Here is a 21,165-nt window from a genome sequence, read left to right as displayed (position 1 = left end):
TGCTTCATTTAGATAGCATTTTTATGATATGCCTTTGCCCATTTGTTTACACTCTTTCTGAGTCACTATTTTTAAATTGTTGAGTTTAGCCCATTTGTATTTATTAAAAAGAGAAACGTCTGGTTTTGGTCTTCTCATACATAATATGCCTTCTGTTTTTATCATTTTGTTTTATCACTACGTAATACATTTTCTATGGGTTTCTTCAGGTAGCTTAGAAATGTTTTTTGTTTTAAGGGTGATGTTTATATATTTGGATAGTGCACTCAGTCCCTGAGATAGTTATTCCTGACTCTGCACTGTGAGCGTCAAGGACATTAGCACATTTTCCCCTTCAACATTGCTTTTTTGTCAATGCAGTTAATCGAAGGACTAAGACAGAAAGAGAGGTGGGAATTATGATCGGACCACAGAACGCTGGCCCTGACAATGGCAACGTCTGTAGCAATGAGGCGGGGAAGGAAGAAGGTGGGAGCTAATCCAGACATACTGGTTTTGTCACCTTTATTTCCTTGAGGACTTATGAGGCATTACTCCCCTGACTTCTAGCATGGAATGTTTCTCTGGAGAAGTCTGAGGCCAGTCTGATTTAGCTCATGCTATGTTTTTTATCTGGATATCCAAAGATCTCTTTGAAGTTTAGTGGTTCACTGGAGATGCAGATAGATACATTGACATTGATATGTGTGTGTGTGTGTGTGTGTGTGTGTGTGTGTGTGTGTGTGTGTGTGTGTGTGTGTATAAAGAGAGAGCAATCAGTGTTGAGGTTTGGAGGAGAATGGAAAATGGCACAAATCCAACTTTATAAAACTTATTTCTGTATTAAACAGAAAAGATACAAAGCAAATATGCCAAGTATTAACATCAGTTGAATGTAATTGGTGAATCTACATTCAATCTACAATAAGGGAATCTACAATAAGGGAATCTGCAATATTATTCTCTGTGATCCAGGGCGTGTTGGAAATATTTCACTTTTTTGTTTTTAAAAAATATTTTGTAACTATAAATCAGGGAATGTTTGCGTGCTTCAGTGACTCAAAATATGTTTCACTGAAAATCACATTTTTGCTTGATTGATCACAACATGCATCCATGTTTTCCTTATATGTTTACAAGCACTCATGTAATTTCTAAATTTTCTCTGGTGTCATTTCCTAAATTTTGAGTAAAAGTATTACAAAATATGTTTGTAATTCTAAAGTCCTATGGTTGGGGATTATAAAATTCTAAATGTAGAATCTGTAGAGTAGAAGTTAGTGGTAATTGCTCCAGAGGCTAAAACTAAATGGGATGTTTGACTACAATCTCTTAAGTGATTTATATTTGCTGATTTGGAACTATTTTGAACATATCTTGGTCTAATCATTACAGAATAGAATTTGAGTTTAAAATAGCATGATAATTAGAAGAGTTGAGTATTGAAGACTTTTCCTTTTCTGTTTATCGTGTTCTTTATCTTGTTCTTTATCTCAACAGGACTCTCATAAATACAAGTCATAATGAAAGAAATTACCTCCATTTTCTTATTTTCATTCATTTTTAGTTTTCAGTACTGAAAGATTTTTAAATGTGTTTTTCCTTTGTGTTAGGTATATGTCTCGAGTCCACGGTATGCATCCTAAAGAGACCACCCGTCAGCTGAGCTTAGCTGTGAAAGATGGTCTTATTGTCGAAACTCTAACAGTGGGCTGCAAAGGTTCAAAAGCTGGTATTGAACAAGAAGGATATTGGTTGCCAGGAGATGAGATTGTAAGTACATTTTGTTTGATAAACATAGAGATGTGAACTTTTAGCTTTTAAACATTATTTAGATATAACCTATAGAAAATCATCTTCAGAAGTTTAATATTTCATTTTAACATTTTTATCAACATTAAGGCTCTACATTGGTAATATGGTTACTTTCCTTACTAATTATTTAGGAGATGACTTGCTTTTACAAAGAACCTACTTCTCTATATATTACCTTGAATCTAAAAAATAAAGCAAACCAAAGCTCTTTTGATGTACCCACACTTCATGGCATTCCTGTTTTCTTCAATAAATATTAGCAAAAAATTTTTCCATGCCAGATAATATTGATGCCATCTACACAGATAGAAGGAGATGAACTGTCTTCCTAGGGAAACAGTCTCGGTTCAGGGGGGATGAAGGCAGGCTTCAGTAGGGATTTTGTGGCAGAGTACAGGTTCCAAACGTTAAGTTCCCCTGGCCAGTGCCTACATTGACTAATGACAATTGCAGGTTTTGTGTACTGGAACAGAAATCAAACAGGAAAGACAGAACATTAATTCTCTTTACATTTTTACCTAGTTCTCACTTTGACTCCTCTTTTAAATGTTGATATTTTAATCTTCTAATTCCTTCCATTATGTACCTTTAAACTGAGAGGCACATCTTGAAGTACATTTTTTTCTTATGTAAAGATTGATTTCATGTGTAATATTTCTATCTTCTTACCTTATTTTATTTTGCTATTTCTAATACCTTGATTAAAAATGTCTTAATTTTTACAAGGGAACATCGTTTAAGATGATAGGTTTCAAATGTAGCAGCTGTGGCCAGGTGGCTCATGCTATAGTCCTCGCACTTGGAAGGCTAAAGCAGGAGGGTCACTTGAGCCCAGGAGTTACACACCAGCCTGGGCAACATAGTCCCCATCTCTACAAAAAATAAAATAAAATAAAATAAAATAAAATAAAATACACAACCCCATCTCTACCAAAAAAAATTAAAAATTAGCTGGATGTGGTGTCACATGCCTGTAGTACCAGATGCCCAGGAGGCTGAGTTGGGAGGATCACTTGAGCCCAGGAGTTTAGGACTGCAGTGAGCTATGGTCATGCCACTACTGTACTGTAGCCTGGGCGGCAGACCAAGACCCTGTCTCTTAAAAAGAAAAAAAAATCTATCTATAGATATAGATAGACATACCCCTTTCAACCTCTTTCAAAAATCTATCTCTTTTTATAGACTTACTTTTTGAAAGGGATAGATTTAGTAATTGAATACTTTGAGAGTGTTTTATCATAAATTCTCTAAAATCTAAAATTATAAAAATGACATAGAATCTTATAATTGGTTCTTTGTGGAAAAATCTTCCAAAAAGTTTGAGTTTATTTTCTTTTCTGGCTCTACAGCAGATGAGCCAACAAACATACTAATGTGTGAAGCCTGACAGCAGTAAACTAACTAGCACAGTGCCTGTGGGGAGGTGGTTTACAGCAACAGCTCTGATAAGTTATGAACTTAGAAAAGCTGTTCACTTTTTTAACTTTGTTTTTGTCAATTTAATCTGCACCTTCAAAGCTTCAGGAAAGAAAATTCACATTTTCCAGCAACAGAAAACATGGAAGAAAAAATCTTTACTTTCACTGGTGTAATTTCATTTGTGCACTGGAAGTATTCTTGAAAAGTTAAGTGGAAATCTTTATATAAGAACAGTTTTTCTATTGAGTTTCCTTACAGAAAAGTAAAGCTTTGCTGCCAGTGAAGAAACTTAGGGTGCCAAAACATAATAAAAATAATGTCAAGTGGTATCAATCTGTTGCCTCAGGTATTTAAAGGAAGGCCATTAATTGTTGATACCTTATTATATACTCAGAATAATCCAGATAATGTAAAATTTCTAATCTTAAAACACTTAGGAATTTATAGACAGTATAGAAGACTATACTGATAATTTCCAAGATTTGTATAGTAATTAACTAACAGTAAGTGCAACTTAATCTATAGGATTTTGGTTTATGGATCATGTGTACATTTTTTCATAAAAGCGATTTTATTTCTCTTTCCTGTTTAGATTGGTACTTCTCCATATGCTTTCTTCCTCCCCAAGCTGAACTTTTTTTGTTTAATTCAACAAGTCGTTAATGAGCACGTTATATTTTTACCACTATATTAGGTCCTATGTTCTAATTTTTATTTTTATATGTTGTTCTTGCATATATTTATAGAATCATCCTTTTTTCTTCTGTCTAGATGAAATATTATATGTAAACCAAACATATAGTATGCAGGTTTAATTCTGGTTCTTTCTCACAAACATTTTTATTCTAAATATGGCTGTATAATTTAAGCACAACTGAATATATCAAAATTGTGCCTGGTTTATAAAATATGTAAATATTTAAAATTCAGAGGTAATGTAGTTTATTAGAAAGAGGTAAGATCTCATATGTCACAAACAAACAGGGGTTTCAGATCCAATTCAAGCCTTTATTTAGTTATGCAACCTTGAGGAAATTTCTTAGCTTCTGATCCTCAGCCCTCAGCCGTCATATGGGCATATTAAGATCTATTTCATTTGATTGTTTGAAGGATTAAAGGAGATTATCTACATAAATTATATAACCAGGTACTCAAAGCAGGTATTTGACCAATGAATAAATATGCTTACAACAAAAAAATGCCTGTGTGTAATATAGTAAAAGCACATTAGTTTCCTACTAATCATACAAAAATTCTAAATAGGGTCTTTTTACTTTTCAACCTGTATTCTCAAACACAAGACTTGTAAAGAGGTTTTCCATGAGAACACTAGATCTTTATTTAAAGTGTAACTCTAAAATAATGAGACAAATTATATGTGTATTTTGTTACCTTGGCTGGGGTCCCACTTGGCTGCTCAGCAGCTGTCCATGTGCCACAGTTTTCATGCCCTGATGACACTCTAGGAGGACATGTAATTGTTTCCCACTAGGCACAGCACATGCATCTTGTCCTGACCAGCTTTGTGTACTTTTTTTAATGTATGGCCAGTGCGTGGAGGCCATTGCAGATTGGGGTGCCAGATGTGAACTGTGCAATTTAGGAAGCCCCATCCACATCACAGACATTGTGTATTTGCCTATTTATTCAACAGTGCATTTGTTCTAATAAACAAACATACAACAAGAGTGTCTTGTAGAAGGGCCATCTTTTCTAGTTTACACTTGGTGTTCTGTGCGCTAATGATTGTCCTGCATGCCAGCGTTTGAGTCTGGGGCCCATGCTTTATAGTTTTACCACCTTGTATATAGGATGAATCACCTTGATGTCTCTAAAAACTTAACTTTTTAAACTGAAAGATGTATGTTGTTATTTATCCATCAAGAAAGGAACACGACAAGTAGATGTATATGACCTTAGGAAGGGAAGGCGTAGGATGTTTTTGGTTATCTATTTTTAAACCTTTAAGTCAAAGTTACAAATGTTCTTAACTTAGGCAGTTCTGTTATTTTTTAAATGGGTGGTAAAGCTCTTTTTTTTCCTTTTGTTATCTCTAAAAATTGCTGTAAACTCAGGTGGGGAAAAGGTGTATTTATCTTGATAAGTCCCACAAGTTATATCTCCTGAGATACTTTGTATCAGCAAGGAGTCTGGACTCTTGTCTCCAATTCCACAATTCTGTTGATAAAGAGAAGGTAGACAAAAGTGTAGTTTTCTCTATGCTGCCTATTATTGATGGAATTTAAAAGTCAGAGTTTGTTGATGTTACATTTTTATTTCACCTCTGCTACTTTTTTCAATGCTTATTTTTAAAAATTGGAAACAATTGAGAAATATGCATATATTGAACAAGATTATTTTTATCAAATCTAGCACTCATGTAACAAAAGCCTAACTATAATATGTCAGGATATAGTTATAAATAATCCAAGTGCAAGCCTGTATATCTAAGGCCAAGATAGTGACCTCATGGTGCTGAGATTCCTTCTTCTAGACTGCAGTTAATTTAGGCATTTTGGGATGCTGATCTCAGTCACCGTTTGCAACCCTCCACATAAGTGATCATTCATTTGGGGAAACTGTGGTAAAATTAGGTAATAGATAAGCATCTTCGTGGTAATGTTTTAAATAATGACCACATGAAATGTTAGAATGAAAAAGTAATTATTTAAAGTATGTCCACTCCCAATTTTAAACGGTTTGCTCAAATATTAGTCAAGCAAACAGAAGTATATGTACCGAGGAGCCAGGTGTGATGGCACACACCTGTAGTCCCAGCTACTTGGGAGGCTGTGGCAGGAAGATTGCTTGAGCACAAGAGTTTGAGTCTAGCCTGGGCAGCATAGCAAGACTTGTCTCTTAAGAAAGTAAATGCATAAAAAAGTGTGTGTGCCAACTAGTTTTTAAAATGACAAACTACACTCTTGTAAATTTTCTATGGACATCTCACACTTTCAGATTGGTCTGTCATTACCATTTACTCATAGGGTCCACATAATTCATTTAAAGGTATTTTCATAAGCTTTTAAAATTATATTGGAAAAAGACTGTAAGACCAGGGCACTGAGTGAAATTTTGTGATATGTGGTCATTCAATGTTTTGTTATTTCAAGACTTTTTTCTTTTGCTTGTTTAAAAGAAATGCTGTATGTCCTTGTAGGCTCATAGCTTACTTCATCTGCTTGCTCTAGAGAAAGACACGTGAATGGCTACACTAAACCCATATTTCTTCACAGTATTTCACCACCTTTATTTGTAAAATGTGAGAAGTGTGTTTCTTGGACAGAATTTTACCATTTGCTGAGCTAAGTTACATTTGGTATTTAGTAGCTTTCTGTGATAAATATAACTTAATATCTTACAAATTACACTCTTAAGCAATAAGATACTCATAAAGATGAGAAGGTCTTAGCAAAGTCTTTAATAGAGTAAGGCAGGTCACCTTAAATTATGAATCATTTGCAGATAAAGCATATCAAATATGTTATTTGAAATTGAGGCAGTGTTAATTTTGTGACTTCCAACTTTATATACAGCCCTCAGCACAAAGCTAGGATGTTATTTGACAGATGCTTTTGATCTCACATTTAATAATTTAGTCAAAAGTGTTGAGGATGCCTTAAAAATATTAAAAAGTGATGTTTGCTGTAAAACTGCTTCTCCCTTTACTTAGCTGCCATATTTGGTCTCACAGTTTCATTTCCTTGTCATAGTTAATGCCAGGACAAAACCAGTGTATGAGTTGAGGAACCACAGCTGACACTTTGGGTTAAAGTCCTGCCAGTTTGTGTTGCTGCTTGTGACTCGAGCAGCTGCGCACAGGACTCCGCTGTTGCTTCTGTTTGAGAACCTTCTTTTCACATGCTCCAGTTGGTACTGCCTGTGAGCAGGATCTCATACGACTTTTAAATAGGCCTGGGGGGCATCTTTTTTTTTTTTTTTTTTTTTGAGAGAGGGTCTCCCTTTGTCAGCCAGGCTGGAGTGCAGTGGCACAGTCACGGTTCACTACAGCCTTGACCTCCTGGCCTCAAGCAATCCTCCTGCCTCAGCCTCCAAAGTAGCTGGGACTACAGGCATGTGCTACCACACCCGGCTAATTTTTTCATTTTTTTGTAGAGACAGGGTCTTGCTATGTTGCCTAGGATGGTCTCGAACTCCTGGCTTCGAGTGATCCTTCTGCCTCAGTGACCCAAAGTGCTGGGATTGCAGGCATGAGCCACCATGCCTATATCTTTTTAAATGAAAAGGTAGAATTCTATATCTTTTGCTTTTTCTCATTTAAGGCTTTTGACACATATTTTAAAACATAATTAATGAAAATACATATTATCTGGCTTCTTAAAGAGATTAACCTATTATGTTGGGGATAAACAAACTTAAATCTTAATTTACAGAGGGCCAAACTAGACACTTCTTTTCTGTCATCATCTGTTCTTCCCACCTCAAAATGCCCAGTCTAAAAAAAGTTTCAGGTTATATTTCTCTTGAAATTTAGCTTAGCTCACATCTTTTAGATAAGAGATAGGATTGGAATTTATGGCTTTATTCTTCGGAACTACCACCATAAGCAGCCATGGCAAGCAGGGGCTCCCTTGCATTGTTCTTGAGAAAAATACTAAGTGAGGCTGTATTCAAACTGAGCCTGACTCCCCCAACCCCTGCAACCCTTTTATATATATATGGCATATTACAGTAAGAATTCCTTTTTAAAGTTTTAGGTCTTTATCTTTTTCTTGATATAATTACAGTTATAATAGTTGTCATAAATTAATCATATGTTTTAAGTGCCCTTAGTGCCAAATTTGATACCCCTTGGATACTGTTGATTTATTTAATATGAAATATACCTTTTGTTAATTTTTATGGATAGGTGTATATGTTTATGAGGTGTGAAATATAACTTATTCTGTTTGTTACTTACTTGCAGAACCACATATTTCTTCCAAATGTCCATTCCCTATCTTAGTTACAAAAATATAATCATTTACCAAGTTAAGTATTGGTGATTATTAGAAATCATTTATACTGTGGTTCTATGTGCATTTAAACTATAATATACTTAGAAATTATTCTTGCTTTGGTAAAAGAATTTCCTTCTTATTCAATAGGGTTTTTTGGGTCATGCTGTCTTATTATACTCTTTTAGGTTTATTATGATTGTGTGTGTATATGTTTCTTTTTCTTTTTCCTTCTATCTAAATTCTGTTGCACTGAGCAATGTTGTAATATTTTTATTTTAAATATAAGTAATATTTAAAATTACTGGAAATATGTAACCATCAGATTCTTATCTCCTAATCTCCTAATGATTAACAGAATTTGTTAATTAAGCTAAACCTAGAATTGTAGAGAATTATTTTTACATTGCATCTACATTAAAATGCTATCTCAAACACACATACTTGGTTGTGTAATATTTATCTACTCAGTAGAAAGAGGAAATTACTTTAAAAATTGCTTTTAGATTATTGATGAGAGTGGATTATACTTTAGAACACTTTATTCGAACAGTTCTTCCACATATCTCCCTTCTGACTTGACTGAGCAACTCTTTCTGTGCTTCGGTTTGGTCTCTAAACCAGAGTTAATATTTCTTGCTCTGTCTAGCATATAGAAGCGTTGTGGGCTGGGCGCAGTAGCTCACACCTGTAATCCTAGCACTTTGGGCGGATTGCCCAAGCTCAGGAGTTTGAGATCAGCCTGGGCAACATGACGAAATCCTGTCTGTACTACAAACACAAAAAATTATCTGGGTGTGGTGGCGCATGCCTGTAATTCCAGCTACTCGGGAAGCTGAGACTCGAGAATTCCTGGAACCCGGGAGGCAGAGGTTGCAGTGAGCCAGGATTTCGCCATTGCACTCCAGCCTGGACGACAGAGTGAAATTCTGTCTTAAAAAAAAAAAAAAAAAAAAGGTGTGAAATACAGATGTAATAATGAATTTTAAAATGCCTAGCAAAGAAATGTGCACATATATATATAAAATTATAAGCATGTTATATCATTTTGTGACTTGGTCAGTTCTTGTTCTGTGCACTGAGTAGATAATAAGAAGAAGAACACTTCTGGGTGCTCACATTGTGCCAGGCACTCCTGTAAGGACTGTCTGTGTATTAACTCACTTGATTCATAGAAAAACCGTGTAGACTGGGTACTATCATTTTGTTAATTATACAGATAGAAAATGACACACAGAGAAGATAAGCATTCTGCCCGAGATTATACAACTGCGAATGCCAGGGCCAGGATTTGAACCAATCTAGCTCTAGAGTCTTAACCAAATGCTATATGAATGACAGAGGCTTAGATCAATAGGCTACTGTTAGAGGTGGATTTTTCTACTAGATTCTGAGGACAGCCTGTATAAATTTCATGTTCTGGTGAGGTGTTGACTTGACCACACTCACATTCATCATTTCTGATTTTTAAAGAATCCAGTGTGATCCAGTTTTAATAAGACATGCATTCATGTCTTGTGCAAGTTTATAATGGCGCTGAATTTATTAGCAAAATATTTTTCTAGTATCATTATGGTTTTCATGGTACATTGGGGAGAGATTTTCTCTATGTCCATTTGTAGCTTTTGTGTTGGTTAGTTGAAAAGTTTCCTCTACAACTAGTAATGACTCTTTATGTTTGCATGCTTCTGTCTTTTCATTATTGATTAGCACATTGATAGATTATCAGTTAATATCATCTGTAAAATAGTATACATCATATAGGAAATAATAAACAGTTTGACCCTGTGTGAAATCCCTTTAGCCCTGTCTATTGCCTGACATTTAGCAAAGTTAAGTAGTGAGACCAAGATTATTTTGTTTGATTTTGAAAGGCCTACAGTATGCAGCCTTTCTCCAGGACAGCAGCCCCAAACAAGGCGAACTAATTTTGCACTATGTTATTTTACTGTAATTCTACTTTATTTTTTGTATTATATTTCTCTTTTACCTTAGGCTAGCTTAGTTAACTCTTGCTAGATTCGTTTGGTAAAACCATACTATCTTTACGTGGCTTCTAGTTTTGAATTTTGTGCTGGTAGGTTTGCTATTTAAAAGCTTTCATGTTTTGAATTGGCATTTCACATATGCTGTTACTCAGGCTATCTCTAGAGTAGCTGATGACATCTGGGGGAATCCAGTGAAAATGTAAACCTAGGGTTTTTGACATACATGTCTGAGTGCTAGTCAAAAAGCATTATGTAAAGGATTTCTATTTACCAAAAGACAAATTGTAGGCAGCCTGTCCTGTAATGAACATGCCTGTATGATTCATACCTCAGGAAAATATTTCCTGTGTTCAGAGTCTAATAACTTTTGAACTTGATTTTGCATGTTTTGCATATTCTGAACAGCTATTGCCATGATTAAAAGAATGGACAGCACTGCTGTCCCAGCCCATACTTTCTGTCTGAGAATGGAGCTGGTTATATGCCATCGTATAAACATGTCCAGATGTTTCTCTTTTACTTCATTTGAGTTATGCTTTCATTTCTATAATTGGTTATGAAAAACTAGGTCAAGAATTAAACACCCTATCAAAGAAAGACCCATTTCATGGGTGGATGGGGAAAGAGTAGGGATGCAAAGAGGTAAAGGTAATGTGGAGAGGCCAGAGGTATGCACAGGAATTACACTCTTGCTTCCTTTTGTTAATTAACCTAGTAAGTACTAGAATATTTTGCCCAGCACATGAAGATGAATTAATGTAAAAAATTCAAGTAATGAAAGATGGCAATTTCTCTTTTTAATATTGAGTCAAATATAAGCCACCAAAATCCCTTAGGATGTTTTTAAAACAGCTATGAGTGTGAAGAAAATATCCTGAAATATTTTGTCGTAAATTTGGAAAGAGTACTGTTAATTAAAAGTAGAATATCTTATTTCCACCAAAACCTAATTTGTCAATGATTTTTAACATAATAATTGATAAATTGAAATAGCTAAAATGCAGCTTACATATGAGCCCATCTCAAATGGATACACCAAGGATGACGGTTTTAATACAGCCAAGCACCATACACATATATTGTTGTCGGTGTGATGCCATTGTGCCCAACTTTGTGGAGTACATTATTTCCTGCCATGTGCAATCAGGGTTTTGTGTAAAAATCAGTATTTTAAGATTCCAGCCCAACTGAAATTACCCTACCAAAGGAAGTTTGTGGAGTGTATACATCTGTAGCAAATAACTAAAAATGGTCTTTGTCTTTTTCTTTATTACTTTGGTCAACACAGACTGCCAATTTCTTAATAAAAAGCAAACCAGAAAGTTTACATTTCTGCAGGATTTACTACTGCACTCTAGCCATGACTCTGGATGTGGGTTGGAAGACATGAATTTTTGGACATTCATGTACCTCTTCCCTTTCGAAGGACTGGGTAGTCCTTCATATCTGGCACTCAGACATGGTCAAGCAGTAACACGTTTGAACCTAGTTTCCAAAGAAGTTGCTGCTTATGGAGTGAGTGCTGCATGGAAGCCCATTTATTGGGGGAGTATTGACATCAGAGAAAACAGTGAAGCTGTTCCACCTTGGAAACAGTATTGATAACAATTTATAGAAATAAAATTGATGGTGGAACCCAAATTTGGAATGTCACGGTCCCTACTGGAAGTGGCCCTGTTTATACTAACTGTGGACTTTACCCTTGTTCATTCGGTTACCACATCTACAAATAAAGTTGAAAATTAACCCATCACTCTTAGCATAAATATATTTTAAGAAAAGCTAAGAGTAATATTTATAAATAATGAATTCTAAATTAAGAGAACTTCTAACACTCTTGTTGTGTATATTTAAAGGGTATTAGCTGTACAAAAAAAAAGATGTCAAAAATAAGAATATGTTGAAGAATGCCTGTGTGCCTGCAGTCGTGTTCTTTTATTTCTAGGAATAGCCCCAGTCAGGAAACAAGCCTACTTCCTTTTTGTTTTCTGTGGCAATCTCCTTTGGATAATGTGATTAAACCTTTAGTTTCACAGTTTCAATTTATTTTTCTAAATTCAACAGCTCTGAAAATCTGACATCCTGTCAGAACACGGACATTCTGATTAATGGTTATTTTCAATAAAACATCCAGTGCCACAGATGAGAAGATAAGAATAGTGAGCATCACCACCTATTACTATTCTCTCTGTTCCCACGGTGTGTCAAGGACTGTTATATACATATATTTAAAGCAGAGCAAAACAAAGGTTTGTTTATTTGAAATACAAAGCTATAGGTTGGTTTGGGATTCTCAGTTTACTAAAGAAATTATTCCTTAGATTATATTTCAAAATGAAAGATAATATTAGAACTGGAGTTGGCTTTGGACTTATTTCATTTTGGACTGGTTTTGCTATCAGATTATCTTAAGATATTTCTGAATATTACCACTGTTTAGGAAAGATTTTAAAATTTAAAGCAGCAACTTTCTAGGTATTTTCCCTCTTGTTTTAACACAGTAAATGTCTTTAAATTGTTTATGATGCCTAACTGCTGATGGACATTTAGTTTCAATTTTGTTCTTAGTCATTGCAGATATTGACAAAATGTCATACAAAACTATTTTGTATTTTTTGTAGGACTGGGAAACAGAAAATCATGACTGGTATTGTTTTGAATGCCATTTGCCTGGAGAGGTGTTGATATGTGACCTGTGTTTTCGTGTGTATCATTCCAAGTGTTTGTCTGATGAGTTCAGGCTTAGAGACAGCAGTAGTCCCTGGCAGTGCCCAGTTTGCAGGGTGAGTACCTATGAGCTTTCCTGTGCTGGTTAGAGGGTTGGAATTATTTCATAATAGCTTCAAAAAGATATCCCAGGTCGTCTTGCCAGGTGAATGGATAAAGGACTGGAGGGTGGGGGTTATCTAATGAAATGATGATACTCATAAATGGACATCACAGAACACATATACCGTATTTCAGGGTGTGGATTTAGAAAGTTTTAATCATGTAAAAATATATCGTCTCCCCTTCCCTTACCTGCCTCTGGCTTATGTGACTACTTTAATGGATGGCCTTTGGACATCAGAAATACGAAAGCTACTAACATCTGTTCAATAACTACTTTGTAATAAACTGTACAATTTATGGTATTCAGGAAACAGTTAGCAAAAGGCAGGTTGTTGGGGGCATTCTTTAGCTATTTCCCATTTTATATCCATGTAATGTTGCCTTTATTTTTGTCATGAGTTTGTTTTTTTTTTTTTGCTTATATTTTACTTGGAGGGTGGAGGGATGAGACATCGTGTATAAAGAATTCTAATTATTTTTTTAAAGTAAAATGAAATTGCCCTGTAGGTAAACTAGGTACTTTCCACAATTACTTTTATTCATTGATCCCGCTGAGGAATATACATACTGTGATTGTTAGTTGCAGAATGTGGTATGTATGTGTATACGAGTGATATGTGGTGACTGAATATTACATATGGCATTGATGGTAATAAGGAATTATTTGATTGCAACCTCTATTATTTTATACTTAACTATTAAAATACTTATTTGAAACCATGCACATTGTCAGGATTACTCATGATGATTTCCAGTTTGTGAATATGCTTTATAATAACTTGTGTAATTTAAATATTTCTTCGCTTTTTCAAAAAACATTTTTTCATAGTATTTTCCCTCTTTGGCATCAGTCAAAAATTTCCTACTAGCATGATGAGCAAACCACAGTATATGTTCTAGTCTTCTAACTGTGGCTTTGTATTGCCTAAGTGTACTTAACGTTGCTATGTACATATTCAACAGGCAGTTGGGAGAGCATTTTAAAAAATGTTTAATGATGACTTGCCACTCAAATGCCTAAGTGCCAAATAAGTAATGTCAGTTCCCTAAGTCTGAGTAAATCAGTGTCAATATGTAGACCTTCTCTCTGAAGTCCACAAGAATGTCTGTAAGAAATTAGTGTAAGTGGTGCTCTGAGTTTCACAATTTTGAGCAAAGGAGCTGTATTAATATTCATATTTTATTCTCTTGTGGATTTGGATTGTACATTTTAAAAGCAAATATACATCTTCTGTTTTCTGGTAAAAGTTTACCCTAGGGGAAGTAAAAAATTAATGAGATTTAAAAAAAGAGGCAATGTTACTGGTCAAATGGGGATCCTAATGTGGACGCAGGAATTGGAAATACAGCTCTGAGGAGTATGTCTGTGTCTCTACAGCCGTTGCTCTTTTGTATTTAATATTCTTATTTTCGTAGTAAATAGCTTAAACGAAAATACTGGGACTTCTAAGGGCAGGTTAAGCTTCTTTGTAGATATTTTATATTTCTTATGGTAAGAATGGGAATTGAACAATTATTATCCCCTTGCAGAAAGTGTTTAATACTTCTTCCGTCAGAAAGTGTTTAATACTTCTTCCGTCAGAAAGTGTTTAATACTTCTTCCCTCAGAAAGTGTTTAATACTTCTTCCCTCAGAAAGTGTTTAATACTTCTTCCCTCAGAAAGTGTTTAATACTTCTTCCGTCAGAAAGTGTTTAATACTTCTTCCGTCAGAAAGTGTTTAATACTTCTTCCCTCAGAAAGTGTTTAATACTTCTTCCCTCAGAAAGTGTTTAATACTTCTTCCGTCAGAAAGTGTTTAATACTTCTTCCGTCAGAAAGTGTTTAATACTTCTTCCCTCAGAAAGTGTTTAATACTTCTTCCCTCAGAAAGTGTTTAATACTTCTTCCCTCAGAAAGTGTTTAATACTTCTTCCCTCAGAAAGTGTTTAATACTTCTTCCGTCAGAAAGTGTTTAATACTTCTTCCGTCAGAAAGTGTTTAATACTTCTTCCCTCAGAACTCATTATCACGTTGTCTGATTCCGTGTTGTGTTTCCTTTATTTATTTATTTATTTTTGAGACGGGGTCTCTCTCTGTCACCCAGGCCGGGGCGCAGTGGCGCGATCTCGGCTCAGTGCAACCTCCACTTCCTGGGTTCAAGCGATTCTTCTGCCTCGGCCTCCTGAGTACCTGGGATTACAGGCACGTGCCACCATACCTGGCTAATTTTTTTTTTTCTTTTTTTCTTTTTTTTTTTTTTTGAGACGGAGTCTGGCTCTGTCCCCCAGGCTGGAGTGAGTGGCGCCATCTTGCTCACTGCAAGCTCCGCCTCCCGGGTTCCCGCCATTCTCCTGCCTCAGCCTCCCGAGTAGCTGGGACTACAGGCGCCGCCACCACGCCTGGCTAATTTTTTTGTATTTTTAGTGGAGACAGGGTTTCATTGTGTTAGCCAGGATGGTCTCGATCTCCTGACCTCGTGATCCGCCCGTCTCGGCCTCCCAAAGTGCTGGGATTACAGGCTTGAGCCACCGCGCCTGGCCAACCTGGCTAATTTTTGAATTTTTGAATTTTTAGTAGAGACGGCGTTTTGCCATGTTGGCCAGGCTGGTCTTGAACTCCTGACCTCAAGTGATCCGCCCACCTTGGCCTCCCAAATTGCTGAGATTACTGTTGTAAGCCATCGTGCCCGGCCTGGGTTTCCTCTACTCTTTGCTGATTAGATGAAATTTTTACAGTGTTACTGGCTTACACAGAAACATGATTACCCTATTCTGTTCTGTTCTTCTCCTTTCTTTTTGCCTTTGTCAATATAGATATTTTTATACTGCTATATAATTGTGCTTACTGAAATGATGCTGTCAATAGAAAATCTTGAATATTTCATTCATTTTATGGTCTGTGAGCTACTGCCTGCTAAGGCTCAAAAAGCCTGTTTTCCAGGGTGAGGATGGAGAGTTTTATCTTGAGCTTTAAATTTTCCAAAGAAATAATTAATTCGTTTTAGATCCATTCTATTGTTTTATGGTATTCAAGTAAAAGATAAGTGCTAACAATTCCTTTCCTTTGAGAAGGGGTAATAATCTCGAAATTGTAATGGAATTTTTAATATCTTTAAGGTGAAGTTATTGGTTGATTTGTTTTAAATTTTAAATAAAGTGTCAAAACTTTGAGTAAAGCCGTTTTTAATAATCTGAGAGTGACCAGATTTAAGTAATCATGGACTAAGAGAACTTAGAGTCTATAGACAGAAACTCAAGAACTGTGGTTCTGAATCAGAATAACTTTCTGCTGTGGGGTTTTTTTTTTTGTTTTTTTTTTTTATGTTTGGAAATAATATGGATTAATTAGATATGTTGATAAAGAATGTTGAAGATAAGGTGCCATAGCCAAATTTTCATATGGTAAAAATAATAAATGGAAGCTAACCATTACTATCTAAAACTGACAATGAAAAGAAGCCCTTTTCTAACAGTTTGCAGTGATTGGAATACTCTTCACTCTTACATTCCTGTCTCTCCCTTACAGTGTTGAAAGCGCCACTGAGAACGGGTGTTCTGTCTTCTAGCTGTCACCTGTGTTACCAGATTTAATTCAGCTCAAGCAGCTTTATCTTATGTATCTATTTCTGAAATGTTTTAACAGGACAGTAATAGGCATTTTTCTCAAAAATAGTTTTGTGACTTTCCGTAATAAGTCTCTAGAATCTTATAACCCTGAGAATAGTTCTTCGGAATGTCTGCCTTTCTAAAAAATAAACTTTTGCTTTATGGACACAGTAGATTATTATTGAAAAGTAGCTTATTAATATCAGATTAGATTTTACTTTGAGAAAGATTTAAATACTGTCTAGTTTCACACTTTTACTGAGATCTCTCTCATTAAGTTTTAGAAAAGAGATTTTAATTTTTTCTATAAAAATTCAAATAATTTAGAATAGGATAAGAAAAACAAAATTCCCAGAAACCGTATTCCATAGTAGGTAATATTCTCACAGACTTCTTCCTGTGTTTGTGTGTCATTTTGTTTGTATCTGTATCCACATGACTTTACGTACATTACTGGATGTGGCTAGTGTGTGTGTACTCGACAGTATCCCAGAATGACCTTTTTTTGGCACCTGTTACGATTTGAGAGGGCATGCTGTAACTTACCTGACCAGTTCCCCATGCAGCAGGCGTTCATGATTTCTACTGTTCTGTATGGAAACGCCTGTCAAATGTCAAAGGTGGCATGCAAATGCTATCCTGGAAATCGTGCCCCCTTTCCAACTTCGGAGCAGGAGTCTTCTCATTATTATTTATTTCTGAATGAAACTGAAGTTTATATTTTGTTTTCTTTTATTTGAATTTTATTTTCCTGAAATAGCCACGAATTTTCCAGGAAAAAAATGAGAAAAGCATACTATTTTGTGAAACTTGCTTTTAAGATTTTGTTTACAAAAAAGAAATACCTTTAAAACACAATATAGTCCATTGCATTTTTTTAAGATAGAAAATTATATACATTTATGTAATGCTGCCTAAACACCTTTGGTAGGATAAGTTTATTAACATGGGATTTTTAGGTTTAAAGGATAGTGTACACGTTTAAATTTTTGATAAAATCACTAGCTTGTTATTCAGAATATTATACCCATGTACATCAACAGCACGTGAAACTACTTTTCAATTTTTTATTGCCTATTTGATAAGATGAATTTTTTTATTTTTTATTTTTATTTTTTAGGCAGGGTCTTGTTCTGTCACCCAGGTTGGAGTGCGGTGGCACAGTCATGGCTCACTGCACCCTCAACCTCCTGGGCTCAAGCCAGCCTCCCGCCTCAGCTTCCGAGTAGCTAGGACTATAGGTGCACACCACTATGTATGGCTCATTTTTAATTTTTTTCCGGAGACAGGGTCTCGCTGTGTTGCCCAGGCTGGTCTTGAACTCCAGAGTTCAAGCAATCCTCCTGCCTTGGCCTCCCGAAGTGCTGGGATTACAGGCATGTGCCACCACACTGGCTGTCTCATTTTAATTTTGCTTCATTTTCATATATATAGTTCCCATATTACAAAGTCATTGTATACTTTGAAGGCATGGTTAGAGACAGACATGTGCTTGGACGTGTGTGTGTGTGTCCGTGTGCTCCATGCTTGCTGGATTGCAAGCCTGCTGGTGAAAATCATGATACTGTAATTGATGGGCAAGGCAGTCTGTCATAAGAAGCCCTGGGCAGCCAGCCTGCTGGGCTGGCAGACTGCCTCATGGAGCAGGGCTGTGCGAGAGCCTCTGGTGGTGGGAAGGGTCTCTGTGCTGTGCGGTGTGAGCCGCTGACCTTGTGTCTCTGTGGAGCCCTTGAATGTGACTTGCAGACCGAAGAACTGGACTTCAGTTTGCCACATGTGGCTTGTAGCTACCATATTAGATAGTGCAGTTTTGGAACATGCATGTTCTCAATGCCTATACCACTCCAACGGAAGCATCTTTAGGTATAAAATATCGACCTCTTGAGAGGCGCCTAGCATTTGTCTCCCCATCATGCCAGAGTTACAACTTGGAGAGTTCTTAAAGAAGCACACAACTACTTGACTCCCCACCCTTCCTCTCCCTTGTATACACAGCAGGTTCTATAGCAAACACTGCCCTGCACAGATTAATGGCTATCACATCTGATAGTGTTGCTTTTGCTCAAATGCCTCACAAAAAGTCAGCAAATTAGCTTTTTAAAAAACTGTATAGCAAAACAAAGTGTAGATTTTTTTCCCAAAATAATTGGCACTGTTTAGGTTAAGAATTTGGAGACGTGGTTTGAAAGTGGGCCCCTATTTCTTCCTCTTTAATATACGCATGTTTCTTACATAAATGAATTTTGATTTCATAACATAGAGGAGTTGTAGATTCATGTTATTTCCCCTATTTAAATTCAGATAAATGCAGTTTTCATATGTGGACTAAATGTATCATTCAGAAATAGAATTTAGGGCTTTAAATTTTGTATGATGTGCTTTTACAGTAAGTGAGTTACAGAGAAAGTGAGTAAATGGGAAAATCACAGTGAGCTACCTGTTTTCTTTTCCATACTTGGCCCGCTGAAATGGAATACCGCTCCACTGAAATCCCTTCAAGGACTTTTGTCTTGGAATTTTACAATTGCTTTATAATGTTAAATTTTTATATTACTATTCTTTATATCATCTAACAAACTTTGGTGTACATCCCACTTTGAAATAAAAGGATCAAATGAAGTCAGAAAAGACAAGTCAAGGTAATACAGAGGGGACATATTATTCCCGTGTGTCTTTAAAAACTGGAAAAGACTCATCCCCAACAAATGTTTCCGAAGGCATTTTTCTCTGTTTAAGGATCACAAGTTTTAAATTTTATGTTAATGTAGGGTGAATCAAAATCAGCCCACTTAACAAAATGTAGAAACACAAGAAAATACAGATGAGGAAATAAAGAAGAATCTATGTGGAATAATTTTATTACTAATTTCAAAATACTTTGGTTCTACATCTAATCCAAAAAGTCCTCCCAAATTTGCAGCACTTGATTCTCTGACTCATGTTCTTGACCATTAGGCGCTTACTGAGATCCAATGAAGAGAGCTATTTGGTAGTACTTCCACATTAGTAGGAACTATTCCTAAAATTTATTTGCTCCTGCCCTTTTGAAAATACTCAGAATGATATGTGTTTTGCAGGACAGTTAATACTTTAAAAATAGACTCATAGAAGTCTATAGAAAGCATTTAAAATTAAATTTTAACTTGGAATGTTAAGCCTCATGTACTTTTTAAAACTCCCCATTGGGAGTTCACCTAGAGCTTTATCAGTTGGGTGCGCACTGGCATGCCAGTGTTGACTTAGGTCTAGGTAGGTTATGTTTGAGGCATTTGTACTATAACTTTTTGTTGTTGAGATGGTTAAAGAAAAAAAATCATGATGAAATCTCTGTTGAAATTAGAGAAATTTGTTTCTGAATATAGTTTTCACGCCTTTGGGTATGTAGGCAGTACAGTCTTTTTAAATTCCAAAAGTAAAGAGAATACACATATAATGTTTAGAATGAAAAATGGGATCAAATGCTGAATGAAAATACTTTGAACATAAATTCCTTATTATGTATCTATGAAGCTATAACTGCTCTTGCTTTCTGATAAACCATCTTTTAGTGTGGGAAATTTATTAATATTTTCACCCCAAATGTAAGTACCTTTACACCTTCAAGATACATATTAACAAATCTAGAATGGAGATTTGATTTTTAAATAAGTAGAAATCGAAGCCATTGTTTTCTTAAATAGTAGACGTAGTATTGAAAAACAACTAATGAACATCAATCAAATATTTTTACAATTTTTAAGACAACTGGGTCTTATAATTTTATACTAACAAAAGTAGAAAGTTAATTTTAGAAAGATTGTGTCTGAGCCAGGCACTTTGACAAGGCAGATTTGCAGTTCACCACAAGCTTAATTGGAGGAAAAAATAATGGGAACAATGATAAAGCCAGAGGATTTAAAAATTGGATCTATAATATAAAACTGTAAAATCTTATGTATTGTTATCGAATCTAGGCCCAAACAAGAAGAAAAAAAGCTCACATAATTTTCCATGTTACCTTCCTGGGGTGAATTTAACGGTGGTTATGATCAGAAAGGATATGACTGTGAAATGTTTTGAATGTTGGTGTATTTGGCCTTTGTGATATATCTTTTGGTGGTTTGTTTAGAATCCTATTTGAAGTTTATCTTTTAACTCTGAGGGATTGAGAAGGTGATACTGGGCTGGTTCCTACATCAGGATGCTTACAACTTAATGTAGATTAAATAGAAGCTCACTCAGTGTTTCCAAAGTTGATGAACTGAAAATATTTACAAAGTACACACAGTTTCCTTGTGTTACCTCTGCAGTGCAGAAGGGATGAGAGGGAATGGGAAAGTAGGTAGTACTTACATTGACTGGATGTCAGCCCCGTTAATCAAAGAACAAGTAATATTCATGCCTCGACCTGAAGACGGAGACATTTAACTTATTTTCTGAAAAGAATGGAAAGATTTATTCCGCTGAGGAATGCATTCTGCCTCTGCCGTTCAGTCTTGTTCTTCCTTTAGAGACTAGTGTTATGTAGAAGGGGAAAGGAACAAGTAGATACAAAACCTGTGTTCCATAAAATTTTTCTCACTTCCCTTTCCTATTTCTAAGTGGTATA

General features: G+C 35.6%; 1 protein-coding gene across 15 annotated transcripts in view; it reads left to right on the top strand.

Moving 5' to 3' along the window:
- The window catches only part of LOC105490820 (zinc finger MYND-type containing 11), a 117,242-nt gene that overhangs the window by 70,607 nt on the left and 25,470 nt on the right, over positions 1–21,165 (top strand). For 12 of the 15 annotated variants that reach the window (XM_011756745.3, XM_011756744.3, XM_011756747.3 and 9 more), the window contains 2 exons: positions 1,593–1,752; positions 12,781–12,942. In XM_011756745.3, coding sequence (XP_011755047.1) covers positions 1,593–1,752; positions 12,781–12,942 — 322 coding nt within the window. The remainder of the gene's footprint in view (positions 1–1,592; positions 1,753–12,780; positions 12,943–21,165) is intronic. The other 3 variants (XM_011756759.3, XM_024795755.2, XM_071070561.1) reach the window with 1 other exon arrangement.

The sequence above is a fragment of the Macaca nemestrina genome, chromosome 9 (assembly GCF_043159975.1).
Source record: "Macaca nemestrina isolate mMacNem1 chromosome 9, mMacNem.hap1, whole genome shotgun sequence".
Lineage (NCBI taxonomy): Eukaryota > Metazoa > Chordata > Mammalia > Primates > Cercopithecidae > Macaca > Macaca nemestrina.
This window is presented reverse-complemented; position numbering and strand designations above follow the sequence as displayed.